General features: G+C 40.8%; 1 protein-coding gene across 1 annotated transcript; it reads left to right on the top strand.

The window, feature by feature from the left end:
• The first annotated feature begins 1385 nt into the window (after positions 1-1385).
• LOC100281677 (CBS domain containing protein) lies at positions 1386-6164 on the top strand. Its single transcript, NM_001154597.2, is given in 14 exon segments — positions 1386-1643; positions 1751-1910; positions 2541-2673; positions 3275-3445; positions 3739-3817; positions 3900-4013; positions 4093-4159; positions 4258-4363; positions 4450-4508; positions 4590-4699; positions 4787-4914; positions 5008-5090; positions 5418-5507; positions 5611-6164. Coding segments are annotated over 14 exon segments (1638 nt in total). The 5' UTR covers positions 1386-1485; the 3' UTR covers positions 5791-6164.
• Positions 6165-18175: the final 12011 nt, after the last annotated feature.

Raw genomic sequence — 18175 nt, 5'->3', positions numbered from 1 at the left:
ACTCTAGGTCGTTCATTTTACCACCAAGTACTCGTTGTGACTATGTATGTATGTATCATTCTGCACAATATGATTATTAAGGATGAGCATGAAAGATCATACAAATACGATGTGGATGACCACGAGGTAGTTGAGTCATCCCTTGCAATACAATCATCATCACTGAAGCATCAACGGGGTTTGCAGCCATCCTTCAGCATGAGACCGTAATCCATACTAGCTCGATGCACGTTCAACTCTAAATAATTTAATAAACCATATTTGAGATCTCCACCATAGAAATTAGACTTTATTTTCTTGAGTTATATTTTTATATTTGTTCTACGCATTGTGTTTTTATTGTATTTTTAAAGCAACACAATTTTAATTTTGTTCTATGCATTGTGCTTTTGATTTTTAGGTGATACAATTTTTAATTCTCTTTATGAACTATATAACTTTTATCTGTTTATTTATATGTTCGATGTTTTTTCGTTTTTAATAATGTGGGCTTTTCATTTATAATAAAAAATATGTAAAAAACTGATGTGGCTATAAAATGATGATAAATGTTATGTACTGAAACATTGTAGTAGATAAAATATAATGATGATTGATAACACAATCGATTGTATAGTTGGGCGGTATAGCTCAAAAGGGTGGATCTAGCCTAAGATTAGCGGCTAAAATTAGATATCTAAACATTCTAACTAATAGTTAAACTATTAACTATTTTTAATAAATTAGTTAATAGTTAGTTAGCTATTTGTTAGAACATTTTCAAGAGACTAGCTAAATATCTTGTCAAGCTAAATTTTAGCTACTTAATAGCAAAATAACTCTCCAGCAGATTAGCCATTTAACTTGCCAACTCATCTGGCTCTCTAAATTGACTCTCTCAGTAGTCAAATTTAGCTAGCAACTCTCGCTAGGCAAGCTAACCATGTTGGAGAGTCTTTTGGAATGAAATGTTATACATAGAGTTTAATCTTTATAAAGGGACAAATAAAGAGCCAAATAGAGAGTTTAATCTTTATGAATGGACAAATAGAGAGCCAAATAAAAAGTCAAAAATAAAGAGCCAAATAGCTAATTCCTATAATAATTTTGTAGCTAATTAGCTATTAGCTTTAATGCATTCAAACACCCCTTAAATTAAATCGACTGTAATTCTCTCGTTTCCTCTGTTCCAATTCCAAAAGGTTTTTAAAGATTTCAAAATCCCATCTTTGAAGAAGAAAAAGATTCACTGCCACGTTGTATCTCTTCTCCATTTTGCCCTGCTACTATACAAAATTTGTGTTATCTCAATTCTCAAGTATAGTTCATGATAACCCAGAATTGGAGTGACTGAAACGCAAAACTCGCATACGCTAACGAAGGAGCACCAGACGGCCAGTTGAAACGTAGCAGAAGCTCCACAAGTCCACAACACCTTCTGCTCCTGCCTCGCCGGCCGCCGCCGCGTCCCGGCTAGCCCGAAGGAACTCCGCCGCAAATACAGCTATGAGCTCAGCCGCTTCCGCGGCGCCACCTAGCCGCCGCACTAGGAGCCGCCCGCCATCAGCTTCTTCTCGCAAGTCTGACGACTCCTCGGCCGCCGCCGCCAACGGGAATGGGAACAGGAAGGTCGCAACCAAGCCCGCCTCCCCCCACCAGCTCACGTAAGCGCGCGGCAAGCTTTGGTCAATCTTCTCCTTCCATTTCGTCGTCTTGGTTCGAGCCGTGTCCGCCGAAGATTGGAGTTTCTAATTCGTTTGGGCTTGCCCAGGGGGGAGAGGACAGTGAAGAAGTTACGGCTCTCCAAGGCACTGACGATACCGGAGGGGACGACGGTGTTGGATGCGTGCCGGCGGATGGCGGCGAGGCGGGTCGACGCCGTGCTGCTCACCGACAACCAAGGGCTCCTCTCCGGCATAGTCACCGACAAGGTGACCTCTCTTCTCTTTTCTTAATTTTCTGGTTCAGTTTGATGGTCACGTGTTCCTGTGTGCTTGTATAGTGATTGAGAGCTGAGGAAACGAGTCAGATTTTTTGAATTTGATGTAACAGGAGTCCAAGATGCTACATATCTTTTCTTTTGTTGGGAGATAAATCTGTGTTTGGATTACATTCTTCGTGTGGAACTTAGCAATTGTCAGTTTGTGAAGAAAATTCCATTTTATGTGGAGATTTTGACCAGCCCTTTTTTTTACCAAAAAAAAGAATGACTCATCACTCATTGGAATTTGGAATTTCGTTTTACCACTGCATATTTTCCCTTTGGGTTTTCCTCTTCTGTTAATATTATACTTGAAAACGGAGGGGTGCTATTGTACTTGTTTAGTACTAGTTGGTTTATGGCTAAACTATCGAAATAATCAAAGTTGCATGACGATGGTTTGCACTGCACTTTTGCTTGGTATCTAGAATTTTATATTTATTTATGCTCTATATTTTCTATTTTGTAATTTTAAGTAAACAACCTTGCGAATTGCTTTTTAACCAAGCAAACAATGCCCTATTTTTACTGCTTTCAATACGATCCGTTCATTTTCGTTTGTATTCAAATTATGGTGCAGGATATAGCTACAAGGGTGGTTGCTGAGGGGCTTAGGGTGGAGCAAACCATCATGTCCAAGATCATGACACGAAATCCTGTTTATGTGATGTCTGACACGCTCGCCATTGAGGCTTTGCAGAAGATGGTTCAAGGTATAACTAGTGATTCTGGCATCTCCTTTGATAGAGTTCATTAAATAAATGCTTGTACTAACAATATAACGACAAAGTATAGCAAGCCTAAGCTTATGATTTTCACTAAATTTTGCCATGGGCTGTTCTCTGATATATGTAGTGCACTGCATTAACCATCGGTGTACATTTTTCGTAATGGTATTGAGTATTGACTACATCTTGAAGTTCTTGTGCAACTCAAACCTTGTGTTGGAAAAGAAAAAAATCTATTGTATCATGTGATGTATACTTATTCATAAGTCACTGTCAATCCAGCTGAACTTGCTAGTTTTATAAGTGCAATAAAGACACAATTTTGTGATGATGGTTAGGCACCTTTAGCTGTATTGTATCACAGTCCTCAATATCTCAGTAGAAAATGATATTTCTTTGGTATGGTTAAATTTCTAGGTTTTCTTTGGCATGTTGCTGAGTTCCTGTCATGATTTCAACGATGATATATGTGTATATACTGTGTAAGCTGTTTGTTCTCATGTCCTTGCTTAGAAACCCTGAGTCAAGTCTTAGTTGGATATGTTCACTAACATCAGCTTTTACAATATGTTCTCTCATATTTTAGGGAAATTTAGACACCTTCCCGTTGTAGAAAATGGTGAGGTTATTGCTATGCTGGACATTGCAAAATGCCTTTATGAAGCAATAGCAAGACTGGAAAAGGCTGCAGAACAAGGAAGTGCAATAGCAGCTGCTGTTGAAGGGGTCGAACGTCAATTAGGAGGGAACTTTTCAGGTTTCTGCATTGCATATCTCAAAATTCTCAATTCAAAAACCATTTTGATCATATGAGTAAATTGATATAAACTATAAGGTATATTTTATAAAATAATAGTCCTGCTAATGTCTTAGCATTCTAAATCCAAGTGAACTTCGTATCGTACCAATCCACTAGGTATATCATATTCTGCTCTACTGTTAAATGCCTATATTATATATTTTTATTGTTCTCACTACATCTTAAAAACATTTTTTTATTTTGTATCATGTTACAAATAATCTAAAATTAGTTATTTTGTCTGGTTACAGCTCCTTCTGCTCTCATTGAAACTCTAAGGGAGAGGATGTTCAAACCTTCTCTGTCAACCATCGTCACAGAGAATACAAAGTATAGCATTGATTTTGTTGGACTATTTTCTTTCAATTGTTAGCAATAGAAACAACATTTAGCTAACTATGCTATCTTGCAGAGTAGCAATTGTTTCGCCTACAGATCCTGTGTGTGTAGCAGCACAAAAAATGCGAGAGTTTTGTGTTAATTCAGTGGTTGTCTCTACAGGAAACACATTGCAGGGGATCTTTACGTAAGCATTCTATGTTAGTAAAACAGTATTGTCCATGATCCCTTTCTAACTGTTGGTGTTGTATAATTATGTTCTGCAGCTCAAAAGATATACTTATGCGTGTTGTGTCACAAAATATTTCCCCTGAGTTGACTCTAGTAGAAAAGGTATTCCATTATATTTACATTTTTGTTTTTCTTATTGTCTAAGTTGCCCAGTTGCTTTTACGCTACCTTTGTTCATCACTTCATTATAACATTTTCAGGTGATGACTGTTAACCCAGATTGTGCCACATTAGAAACAACAATTCTTGATACATTACATATAATGCATGATGGCAAATTCTTGCATATTCCTGTTATTGACAAAGGTGCCAACTGATTTCTGTCCTCATCTTTGACTATCGTACTGCTACTTTATATGCTACAAGTTTAAAGTCTTCATTATTGTAAATAGATGGACAGATTGCTGCTTGCCTGGATGTCCTGCAACTTACCCATGCAACTATTCAATTGGTAATCCCTAACTCCATACTCCTTTCTTCATCTCTCTTCTGTTTCATACATGAATTTGTCTATCTAATTCTGTACTTGTAGGTTGAAGGAGGGAATGGAACTGTGAATAATGTCGCAAACTCGGTAATGCAGAGGTTCTGGGACTCTGCTCTTGCATTGGAGCCTCCAGATGAGGAATTTGATAGCCATAGGTTTGTTGATGAATCTTTTGAGGATTAATTTTCTTCTGTTTTCCTATGAGGCTATAATACGACTCTCTTTCTTCTTGTATTGTTCAGCGAGGTATCCTTACTCCTGCAGTCAGAGGCTGGAGATGGAAAGAGTAGTGTTTATCCCCCTGTGGTTGGCAATTCGTTTTCCTTTAAGCTCCAAGACCGAAAAGGCCGTGTGCACAGATTTACTTGTGGTATTTATTTGTTCCATAGTTTACCTGCAGATGTAAGATATGATTGCAACCTCAATTATAACCGATTGTTTATTTTTCAATTCATTACTGCAGGCTCAGAGAGCTTGGACGAGCTTGTGTCTTCTGTAAGACAAAGATTAAGTATTGCTGATGAAAAAGAAGCTGTGCAACTCTTGGTAAGATCAACTGACCTCAGCATCATAATAGTCCTATGATTTAGTAGTCATACAGAGCGTTAACGTTTAACTTCCAAACATTCTGAAGGTCGAATAGAATATAGATTAGATGCCCAATATTTGATAACAAAAGCCAAAATTTCCCTCGCTCTGTTGATGGAAAAAATAACTGTGTTCATTATACTTGAAGAGCTTGAACTGTCATCCGTGTGACCATGTCTTTGCATCACCATCGGTGATGGTAGAAATGGTTTCAGTCATCATTCCACCAACTAAAAGATGATTTGTATTTGCCTGCACTAGCCAACTTGATTTTTTTCTATGTAGTATGAAGATGATGAAGGTGACCGAGTGCTGCTGACAACAGATGCCGATCTTGCTGGTGCACTGCTGCATGCCAAATCATCTGGGTTGAAGGTAACTCTTTTCCTCGCCTTCTGTGATTATCTATTTCATGTACAGGTTGTAGGGCTACGAATTACTTGCTCAATCCACCTGAGAAACAAATGTTTACCGTCAGGTGCTGAAGTTGCACATCGAAGACCCTAGTTTGAACACTGAAGTGACAAAACCATCCCAAGAGCTGGCACCACCTCCCCTCAAGAGTGGGATATCGATGGTTCATGTTGGGTTAACGGCCGGTGTAGTCGCTCTCAGTGGCGCAGCAGTGATGGTTTACTTGAAACGATCTCAACTGTGATTTCGAAAATCGGAGGATGTTTTTTAGGAGCTTGATTATCTGAAACAAGCATTGCCATCAGCTAATGCATTCTGAAGCTTTGCCTTCACTCGGTGCCATTTACAAGCTAAGAACTGAAGGAATGTACAGAAATGAAGACCACATCTGTGATCTTTTGATGAGCTGAAAGTCCGTACAGGCCACGGGACAAGATCACTGTTTTTGGAGGTGAATTTCTGGGCAGAACGGCGTGCCTATCTTTGTTCATTCAGCACAAGCCGTGGCAATTTCACGACTATGATGTAATGTGTAAACATTACATATTTGTTCCTATTCATACTGATGTATTTGTTTGTAGATAAAAACTCATTTCACATGACACTATTGTTTGAGAATTGAGAGGGGTCTGGTAGAATGTCACCTGATTTTGAGGATAGAATCGAATACATAACATATATGTGCTAGAATACATAACATATATATGCTAGGATTCATTTTTAGATATTGTTCAAAACGTAAACAAAAGATTATATAACATTATTACAGTCTGCTAAATAGACATGAATGTCTTTAACCGTTCCACATATTTAAACGAACATTGCAAGGGTATATCCCCTATCTCTCACAGACACTTGACTGGTGAATGCAAGCTTTAAAATTATCTATACTCGTCAAAGTATTCCACATTATCAAAAGCTTTTGAACAACATTATCAAATAAGACAGTACAATTATGGTTGGTACTCAACAAATAGAAAAAAAATCCAAGGTTTTCAAGGATAGTAGTTAGCATTTTAGTCGATCGTATTTTTATTAACATGCACCTAATTATTAGATATAAGTTTATACCAACCCACATTAGCTCAAAACCAAAGAAAACATAGTTTAACTCTATCTTTGAGTTCAATTATCATGTGAGCATAACGTGAAACTCGTCAAAGTATTCCCTCTGGAGCATAACGTGAAAGCTGAGTAAAGCAATCGCGGTACTCACTAACAGACATGTTTCTTTGGTAAGCGACAAGAATTCTTTCTTCTTCAGCTTCATTATTCCCTAGGGAATGTGATGAGCACGGAAGTTATCTTAAAATTCCTGCCAGGTTGTAAGGAAAATGGACCCCGGGCCATTTGGCTAATTGAGTTTTGGTGTTTGATGAACAACACAATCCGTGAACTAATAAGTTTTCTAGTGTTTGTGTTTGTAGTTCACAGGATGCGAAGAGAATTGGACCAAGGCAATGAGGATGCAACACCACAAAAGAAGACATAAAAAGATACATAGGAGTCCAATACTCAAGAACAAAGAAGCCCGAAGAAATCAGCGAAGAAATCCAAGATGAGGGCTGTCAGCCAGCGCCTGGTGGCGCACCGGACATTGGTGTCCGGTGTGCACCGGACTGTCCGGTGAGGCACCGGACAGTCTGCGCAGAGAGGCCGCAGACAGGCGCCCTCTGGCTGTAGCACCGGACTGTCCGGTGTGCACCGGACTGTCCGGTGTGCCAACGGGCAGACGACAACGGTCGGATCCAACGGTCGACTACTACAGGCGTCAACGGTCGGCTGACGTGGCGTGCACCGGACACTGCACAGTAGATGTCCGGCGGTGCACCGGACTGTCCGGTGCACCCGACGACAGAAAGCTGCTGCTTTCTGTCCAACGGCTAGTTGGGGGTGTGGAGGCTATAAATACCACCCCAACCGGCCATTCTCAAGCGTGAGAGCACAAGCAACATACCAAGACACATAGTGCATATTTCCAAGAGCTCAAACACCCAAGTGCTTAATAGAATCACTCGGTGATTAGCGTAGGTGCTTTGCGAAGTGCTTAGGTTAGTTAGACCGCTTTAGCGCTTGCTCTAGGTGAACCCTAGTTAGTTGAGTGAGTTTTGTAAAACCACACAACCCCTCGGCTCTTGCGTGAGTCGTTGTAATTGTACTGAGTGGGGCGAGAGTCTTGCGAGACCGTGACAACCGCGTTTGTGTCACGGCCGCCACCGTGTACCGGAGGGAACGAGGCCCGCGGCGTTTCGGCCGGAAGCTCGATAGTGGAGACGGCGGGGAGCGTCCGAGAGGAGCCGGAAGCGGAGCACCACTTGCGCGTGGAGAAGGCCCGTGGCTCTCTACGGAGTTACTCGACCGTGGTGCTTGGCCCTCGCGTGGGCTTCCCTTTGCGTAGGGGCACCAACGAGGATTAGTCGGAACCTTGCGTGGTTCCGGATACCTCGGTAAAAATACCGGCGTCATCCACGAGAGTTTGCTTCTCTACTTAGCTCTTTACATTCCGCATTTATATTAAGCATTTAAGTTTCAATCTTATTGTCATACTTATTTAGTGTAGATTGAAACTTAGCCTTTGCGGTAGAGATAGCAACACTTAGACAAAACCGAGTTTGCACATTATAAGTTTGATTATTTGCATAGGTTTTGCTCTAGGGATTTAATTGTGGCCTAGTTTAGTAAAAGTTTTAGAAGTCCTAATTCACCCCCCCCCCCTCTCTTAGGCGTCACCCGTTTCCTACAAGTGGTATCAAAGCCGGTTTGGCTCATTTGAAACGCTTTAGCTTCACTGCTAAAAGAGCCGACGCTTTTTAGAGGAAGGGATGGATACCCATAGGCCACCACACTTCGACGACACTAATTTCCCATATTATAGTGCTAGAATGGCTTGTTACCTAGAGGCCGTTGATCTAGGTGTTTGGAGAGTCACTCGTGACGGGATGAAACCCCTCAAGAATCCCGAGAAACCCACCACGAGTGAGGAAAAAGAAATCCATTTAAATGCTAGAGCCAAAAATTGCTTGTATGAATCTCTTAGCATGGACATTTTTAACCAAGTATTTACCTTGAAAACTGCTAATGAGATTTGGCTAAAATTGCATGAGCTCCATGACGGCACATCCAATGTCCGTGAGCAAAAACATTGCCTAGTCTTAAATGAGTATAATTCTTTTGCTATGAAAGATGATGAGCTTGTTAGAGACATGTATTCTCGTTTGAATCTAATAATCAATGAGCTCAACTCTATTGGCATTAATAAGCTAGGTGATGCGGACATTGTGAGGAAGATTATCTCCCTGCTACCACAACAAAGATATGGGAGCATCATCACCATCCTTCACAACATGGAGGACTTGAGCAACATGACTCCGACCATTGTGATTGGGAAAATCGCGACCTTTGAGATTTCGCGAAAAATGAGTCGGGGAGAGGAGCCAACTTCCTCAAGACCATATGCTTTTGCATGTGATGAAAGAAAGGGCAAAAAGAAGGCTCCCACTCCAAGTTCCTCAAGTGAAGAAGAGGAGGAAGAAGAAGAAAGTGATGATGATGAAGATAATCAACCATGCACATCATCCTCCGAGGACGAAGAAACAATCTGACGCGTCGGAAAGGTAATGAGGATGATCCACAAGATTAATCTAATGGGTGTGCCCCTGCAGGTCGAGGATCTTCTCTTTAACATTGACAGGAAAAAGCAAAGGAAGAGAGGATGCTTCGCATGTGGGGAGAAGGGCCACTTCAGGGACAACAGTCCAAATATGGCGAAACCCAAAAAGGAGAGGAGCAAAGGCAAGGCGCTAACAAGTGTTAGAACTTGGGATGATTCTTCAAGTGAAGATGAACCTCCAAGGACGCGCAGCCACCGATCCTCATCACGCTCATCACGGTCATCACACAAATGCCTTATGGCAAGAGGTAACAAAAGCATTCCATCCTCTAGTGATGAAAGTAGTAGTGATGATGAAGGTGAGGGAAAGCCCTCTGTAGATGAGCTTGCGGAAGCCGTAGAATTTTTCCAGGATGTTTTCACTAAGCAAAAAGCTCAACTTAAAACCTTGAAAAATAAGTTGGTTAGCTCTCAAAATGATTACAAAGGTTTGCTTGAAAAATTTGAAACTTTTGCAAACTTAAATAGTGAGCTATCAACTAAAATTAAGCTATTAGAATCTAGTGCTCCATTCACTGCTACCGATGAAAGCCTTATTAAAAGGAATGAAAAACTGAAAGCTAAGTTAGCTAGCTCCCAAGAAGCTATTGAAAATTTGCTAGAGAAAATGGAAATTCTTAGCATTCACAATAATGAGCTAACTACTAAGCTAGAAAACATTGGTAGCACCCCAGAAGCATCTTTAGTTGAAATACCTGAAATAATTAAGAAAGATGCTTCTACTTCCTGCTTTGATTTAATTAATGATTCTAACCCCTGCAACCAAGTCGTTGTTGAGAATATTTTGTAGAGACATGTTCGGATGAAGTTGCAAAGGAAAATGAACAATTAAAGCAAGAAGTGGCTCGCCTTGGCAAGGCTTTGTATGACAAGAAAGGCAAAGCCAAACAAATCCGACCTCCACAGGATAACACCACTGCGGGAGTGAACAAGCCTGTAAAGGGAGAAACTGTGATTTGTAGGCTATGCAACATGGAAGGCCACAAGTCTTTCCAATGCAAGGCGATGACCGGGGATAAACAAAGGCAAAAGCTCAAACAAAAGCCATCAAGCAAAATCTCCAACACCTACATCAAAAAGGTGGATAAAAAGACTGCTACACCATACTTAATCAAAAAGAAGAAGAATGGAAAGGTGATACCAATCAAGGCCAACAAGCAAGCCAACAAAGGAAAGGGGGCCAAACGCATCTGGGTGCCAAAGGAGATAATTTCAACCATGAAAAGCACCAAGAAGGTTTGGATCCTGAAAGGGAAGTGAGTGGACCAAAGGTCCTCGGGAAATTTGGAGACTTGGCTAAATTGGGATGTATATCATGGGATACATCATATTGGATCAAGTTTATTGCCAAGTGGATTAGTGAAAATTTTGGACCCAAATTCCCCACCCATGACTAAGGTAACTAGTTTTATTGTATTTCTCGTTTTTAGATATGTGTATCTATTTATCTTTTATCTAGTTTACCTTTCTTGCCTAGTATTACATTTGTTATGTACTTTTGTTCAAAATCATGCATACTAGGTAAATCATATGGTAGGATTGCTAGTTTTTAAATTCATATACTTAAGCAAACCTACATGGCTTAAAATGTTTAGTTAAAGCACGGCACATAGCTTTTATATCACTCCATAGTAAATGATGCATCAATTGAAAATTTTGATTTCTACAAAGTGTATCATTTAACTTATATGTGCCAAAGTTTGGATTATGGATAATTTGCCCCTCTTAATATCAAATCAAAGTGCATGTCTCCTACAAGTATTCAAAACTTGTATGCACACCTTTAGGGGGAGGTTACTCTATAATCTAACACCTTGAGACTAACACCTTTTCAAGTCTATTTCATGTGATAGTCTCATTGTAAGGAAAATAAAGTCCCCGGAGAAAGACAACAATCTTCCACTGCAAAATCTCCAAGAACTCTCATGTCTCTCAAGCTCGCCATTGAATTTCAATTGGTATCTTTTGAGACTACATTTCAGTATCATTTACATGTCTTCTCCAATATTTGATTAGACTACATTTCATATCATATGCTTCCATGTTGCTAAAAATGCATAAGTAGTTAACTCATATTCTGTTACCTATGCATAAGGGAAGTTAGTCTTTTCAAATCATGCACCTCAAATTTTTCACATGCTTTTTCCTAAGTAGAGGATATCTGTCAGGGGGAGTATTTCTTCATCTCTAAAGGGGGAGAAAAACTCTTTCTAAAAGGAGAATACTCATTTAGGGGGAGTAATCTTTTAAGGTCTCCTACAAATGGTATCATTCACATGGCTTAATTTAATTTCCTTCTAGTGATATCATTTGATACAATTTTTGTTGAGGGCAAGCTTTTATTTACTTCCTACATGCTTTTAATGTCTTCCTTTTCGGTGGTTGATGCCAAAGGGGGAGAAGTTTAGGGACCAAAGCAATGAAAACTATATCAAACACCAAACACCACCAATTTAAAATTTTATATCTACAAATGGCTTTTCAAGTGGTTTTGGTTATTTGGTCCGAAAATAGGAAGTAAGTGAATTATGGAGCTAGGGGGAGGCTTAAGTCCATAACTTCACATTATGGGGACAATCATGCATCTTAGCAAGTAAAATGCATATTTTCATTCAAATACTTGTATTATTTGCTTGCTTTGGTTGTGTTGTCATCAATCACCAAAAAGGGGGAGATTGTAAGGAAAATGGACCCCGGGCCATTTGGCTAATTGAGTTTTGGTGTTTGATGAACAACACAATCCGTGAACTAATAAGTTTTCTAGTGTTTGTGTTTGTAGTTCACAGGATGCGAAGAGAATTGGACCAAGGCAATGAGGATGCAACACCTCAAAAGAAGACATAAAAAGATACATAGGAGTCCAATACTCAAGAACAAAGAAGCCCGAAGAAATCAGCGAAGAAATCCAAGATGAGGGCTGTTAGCCAGCGCCTGGTGGCGCACCGGACAGTCCGCACAGAGAGGCCGCAGACAGGCACCCTCTGGCTGTAGCACCGGACTGTCCGGTGTGCCAACGGGCAGACGGCAACGGTCGGATCCAACGGTTGACTGCTACAGGCGCCAACGGTCGGCTGACGTGGCATGCACCGGACACTGCACAGTAGATGTCCGGTGGTGCACCGGACTGTCCGGTGCACCCGACGACAGAAAGCTGCTGCTTTCTGTCCAACGGCTAGTTGGGGGTGTGGAGGCTATAAATACCACCCCAACCGACCATTCTCAAGCGTGAGAGCCCAAGCAACATACCAAGACACATAGTGCATATTTCCAAGAGCTCAAACACCCAAGTGCTTAATAGAATCACTCGGTGATTAGCGTAGGTGCTTTGCGAAGTGCTTAGGTTAGTTAGACCGCTTTAGCGCTTGCTCTAGGTGAACCCTAGTTAGTTGAGTGAGTTTTGTAAAACCACACAACCCCTCGGCTCTTGCGTGAGTCGTTGTAATTGTACCGAGTGGGGCGAGAGTCTTGCGAGACCGTGACAACCGCGTTTGTGTCACGGCCGCCACCGTGTACCGGAGGGAACGAGGCCCGCGGCGTTTCGGCCGGAAGCTCGATAGTGGAGACGGCGGGGAGCGTCCGAGAGGAGCCGGAAGGGGAGCACCACTTGCGCGTGGAGAAGGCCCGTGGCTCTCTACGGAGTTACTCGACCGTGGTGCTTGGCCCTCGCGTGGGCTTCCCTTTGCGTAGGGGCACCAACGAGGATTAGTCGGAACCTTGCGTGGTTCCGGATACCTCGGTAAAAATACCGGCGTCATCCACGAGAGTTTGCTTCTCTACTTAGCTCTTTACATTCCGCATTTATATTAAGCATTTAAGTTTCAATCTTATTGTCATACTTATTTAGTGTAGATTGAAACTTAGCCTTTGCGGTAGAGATAGCAACACTTAGACAAAACCGAGTTTGCACATTATAAGTTTGATTATTTGCATAGGTTTTGCTCTAGGGATTTAATTGTGGCCTAGTTTAGTAAAAGTTTTAGAAGTCCTAATTCACCCCCCCCCCCTCTTAGGTGTCACCCGTTTCCTACACAGGTGATAGTGTTAGCATCTGCATGTGTTGCGGTGTAGGCATCCCACCAGTCAGACGCAACTCCGTCCAGTCTTCTAGAAGCGTACAAGACCTTTTCACTGCCATTGCACTGTGTGATATCGAATTTATTGCTTATCACCTTGAGCCAATCATCGGCATCCAAGGGGTCAACTGAGTGAGAGAAAACAGGTAGGTGATGGCTCATAAAATCCATGTGCTTATCTCTAGCTTGTGTTGCATTCTGTTGGGGTTGGTTCTGTTGATTCTGTTAGTTCTGTTGAATTTGTTGTACCAAAGCAGTAAGACCTTGTAGTAGTTGCATTTTTGCAACAATGAATTGCTCCATAGTTGAGTTAGGTGGCGGTGGTGGCAACTGCTATCCAGTGTGTTGATCTTGACTCTGTCTAGAACCTGAGTGGGTATTCACCATCTGGTTGGTTACAAAGTGCATCCTTTTAAATAAGTGAAGAATAGAGAAAGATTTTAGGGGGATTAGCTTTCGAACTCAAGTTTAAAATTATTCATTAATTTAAATGTTCTTATGGACATCATTCCATAAGACCATTGCGCTCAAACAAAAATCTAAATCAAATATTATGCAAACATCATCATCACATTGTTATTATTATAATAATGTCATCATAAGATTTCATCGTCTAAGCGAAATCGAACTTATTACAGTATGACTCATAATATCTCTAGAGCAGCCTAGTAATAGACCCTGGGGCTCCATAGAGGGCGAAGACACAACTATGATAGGAACTTCTGCTTCTAGTGGATCTCTTCCCTCAAGTTGAGCCTCTAGTGTTGCAATCCTCATATGTGCGTCTTCAAGCTCCTCGTGTATCCTTGAAAGATCCAAGGTAGCACTATCTAGGTCAGTTTTAAGACCTACCACCACACCTACAAGGGTGTTGAGCGATCTTCTCCAGCTTCTCCTGGAACCACGCTGGTCTAGCTCTCACCATGAGGATGTAGAGGAAGATTCCTATACGTCGTGTCGTGCAGCTGTAGACGATAAGTATGGTTGAGGGATCATAAAGCTCTCTGCGCAGCATTGCTGACCGAAGCAGCGTAGGTGGACAGCGGCGTCAAAGACTCGTGAGATGAGAGAGTCCTGAACCCTCTATCTCCTTCATCCAACACTCTGATATGCAGACAAGTGATATAACAACAATCTCTAGGGAGCTTAGATACCCGTCGTGTGTCATAAAGAGGTCGGACGTAGGTTCCCAGCGTGTGAAGCACATTCTATAGTATGTTTGGAAAGTGACCTATCTCAAACATCGAGGTGTAATGCTCAGCGATAGGCCACATTCCAACAAAATCATCCTCTTGGTCAGGTTCGTTGTTGTTGTTGGCATCACCATTGTTGTCGTCTTGGTTATCCTCTTCATCATCATCATTACCAGAATCATCAGGGTCATCACCTCTAGGAGCAGGGGCTTGGGTTACTGAAGAAGAAGCTCCAGTAGCAACGACATGAGGTGCTGGTGACGAAGTGGGTGTCGCCATAATCTCCTCATAACTGTCATCCAAAATCACACCATTTCCTCCAACAAGGTGGTGCAACTCTTCAGGGTCTTCTTCCACCACAACTGGGTAGAAAGGAGCCTGCTGAGGTGGAGGGACATGGGTAGTGTTCACACGAGTGGTCTAGAGAGTACACATAATCTACAAGAAGAAAGTGTCACCTTAGTTGAATTTTAAAGAGACAAGATTGATAAAATAAATTTGTTAGAAGAAAATAAGCATATTTTGAACAGACTGGACTTTCTATTTCTAACTAGCCTAACGACCTAGAGTCAGCAAAGCTTTGATACCACTTGCGTCACACCCGGTTTTATAGGCAAAACCGAATGCATAACATATGTGTGCCAGGATCCATTTTCGACGCATATGTTGACGTCACAAGTGTAATATATCAAAATACAATGCAATAAAGGCGTAAAATAGAGTATAATAACTTTATTACACCATCTAGACTTAGTCTTTAAAACAGTATCATAATCAAAGTACAACAGAAATAACATGGGCGATCTCCTATAGGAAGATGATCGGAGCGTCGCTAGACTCAGTACTCGTCAACATCTTTGTCAAAGTCTTCCTCATCACCTTCTGATAAAAAATTTAGCAAGAGGTGAGCTCACTTATGGTGGGGGCTGAGCAAATGGGAGGAACTATGCAAGGTTAACAAGATAGGTTATGGTTATGTGGTAAGCATTTTAGTTGATCAATATTTTATTAACAACACCTAATTTACTAATTGTAAGTGTATCACAAAACCCAAAGATCATGAGCATAATGATTATATCTCAAAAGCACTTAAGTGAAACCACTTAAGCAAACATTTTAAACCAAGGTATCACAATTTATTCTCCATTTTCAAGTTCATTTATCACGTGAGGGTCTAGGCTTCTCTTAACCGTGAGCATGACTGACATATCAATTTTACACTATAGAGGTGGAACAATTTTACCCACAAGCCGTGTATCCCCTCTAGCCTAGGATATACGGACCCTTAAACACTACCGAGATGAATGGCTAGGGATGCACTATGAGGCTTTCACAAAATATCCTAAGTACAAAGCCACCCGCTAAGGTTTCCATGTCAGTATTGGTGACCCTCTTGGTGAGGCACCTTAGCCAAGACTACCACCCCATGTTAACATGAGCTACCACCAAACCACTGCCGCCCCCTCTTGCCCATTTTCCAGGTAAGGTTGCTAAACACTAAGTCTATAAAGCTATTTACCAAAGCCAGAGCCATGATAGCACTCGTGGTTGCAATGTTTTCCTGAGTGGTCACTCCATGTTACGTTTAATACAAAATGATCTTGTTTAATCATCGAAATAACATCAATAGTACAAATTTCATCTCCGAAACAATAATATCTTAAAAAGAGTGACATCATAATGATAAAGTTGAGCAATAGCATAGCTACTAAGCATAGTATTAATCCCAGTTTAATCAACGAATAAGGTTGATATTTCTAGGTAATCATATTTAGGTAAGACCCATCAAATTATGCATATATCCAAAAGTAAATCTTATTGAATGTTTTATTTGGGTACAATAAGAAATGCAGAGGGAGAGTCCACTTGCCTTGCTCAAAAGCGTCATGCGAGTCTTCCTCAAACGTATTTGGTTCCTCTACCACACCGTTAGCTTCTAATAGCATCGCACATCGCACATACAAGAGAAAACATTCACTAATAAGCATACACTGTTCCACAAATAAACATACACTATACAAATCACGATTATAAAAAGAAAGAAAACTTTCAATCATAAAACTTCATTCATAACTATAATGTAAACTAACCATATCAACAATCATTTTATTGGTCATGACATAAAATACTATTTATTTTGCTTTACTATTTCACTAGATAAGATTATATGACAATTTAGCTGTGGAAACGAATATTATATAAATTCATTAAAATTATATAGATGTATCGCTAAATCAACTTCTAAAGAATTAGTTTAATTATTAAATAATTATTTCTACCGTAAAACACAGGTTGCCTTTTATTTTTATTCTTTCTCACTGAAAAGAAATTATACTAGTCGTTACAAAGTTATTCTAGAACACACAAAATCTATAGTTTATTAATGGAATTATATTAAGCTATCATTTAGACCATAGTGGGCATGTTCACAATTATAGCATCTCAATATTAATGAAACTCTACCGTTTCCTTAGTGAATAAACCATATGCAGATTTACACATGAACAACGAAAATTGACTATAAAAGTAAATCACACTTTTAAGAGCAAAGGTAATTATGTAGTTATTCATCTAATATTTTTGGTTATGAATATGTCATATGTTTCTATTTTTATCCTTCATTCTAGATGACCACATCAACTTCAACATACATATATCATAATAAGATACAAAAATACGAAATACAACAGACACCGATTAAAATAGATCATCACATACACACGAAGTCAATTGTTAAACCTACACATAAAATATATATTACATATATCCAAGATATTTCTACAGGGATTAGATAACAAATCATCTATAGTCACCAGGGGGTAGCACGAATGATTACTGGGTCCTAATTCAATTCTTTTGAACTGAGAAACAATCTAATGCAATATAGACAAACACCAGGGGCTAGCTAGCAAAAATCCACTTTTTCTACCTTGCTCTCACTAATCCTTGCACGCAGGGGATGCTGGCGAGCGAGGCAGGGACTCCGACCGGCAGTCAGGGAGACTTGCTGCTCGACGATGGTCGAGGGGAGGCACGATGGGGCACGGCGATGGCTCCTGTGACGCGTAGCTTCGATCGGTGGTGAGCCCCACGGTGAGCAGCTAGCGGGTCGGCCGACAACGGCTGGCGCAAGCTGAGAGGAGCGGAGTGGGCAAGATCGGCGGCCGGGGGAAGGGTCCATGGGCGGGTCATGCTTTTATAGAGGGAGAAGAGAGAGAAGGCGCTGGGAGAGGGAGTAATGGCTGACAGTGGCCATTAACGCCATCAATGGCGCGACCTCAATGGGGAGCGAGAGTGGGGGAGACGAAGAGGGAGAGGCACAACGGTTTCTGGTGCTCCACTTGCGGGGAAGGCGGGGAGGCGGATAGGCGGGCAAGCCGTGCCGTGGCGGTAGCGCACGACACACGAGGGAAAGGAGAGGGCCACGGAGCGGGGCACGCATGCCATAGACAGATGAAGGGGGAGAAAAGGAGGGGGCGCGCGATGCTGAGCCTCGGCCTAGCCGAGTGGCTAGCGTTTTGTCTTTTTTTTTTCTTTCTTTTCTTTTGAATAGATTATTCATTAAAATCATAAATAAAATAATTTTAAAAATATTTCAAAAATTATAATAAAACTAATAATAATATCTATAATTAAATACCAAATATTTATATTTTAGACTAAAGTCTATAATTTTAATAAATTGGGTTTCAA

The sequence above is a fragment of the Zea mays genome, chromosome 1, assembly GCF_902167145.1.
Source record: "Zea mays cultivar B73 chromosome 1, Zm-B73-REFERENCE-NAM-5.0, whole genome shotgun sequence".
Classification (NCBI taxonomy): Eukaryota; Viridiplantae; Streptophyta; class Magnoliopsida; order Poales; family Poaceae; genus Zea; species Zea mays.
Note: the sequence above shows the minus strand (reverse complement) of the source record. Positions and strands in the feature narration are given on the sequence as shown.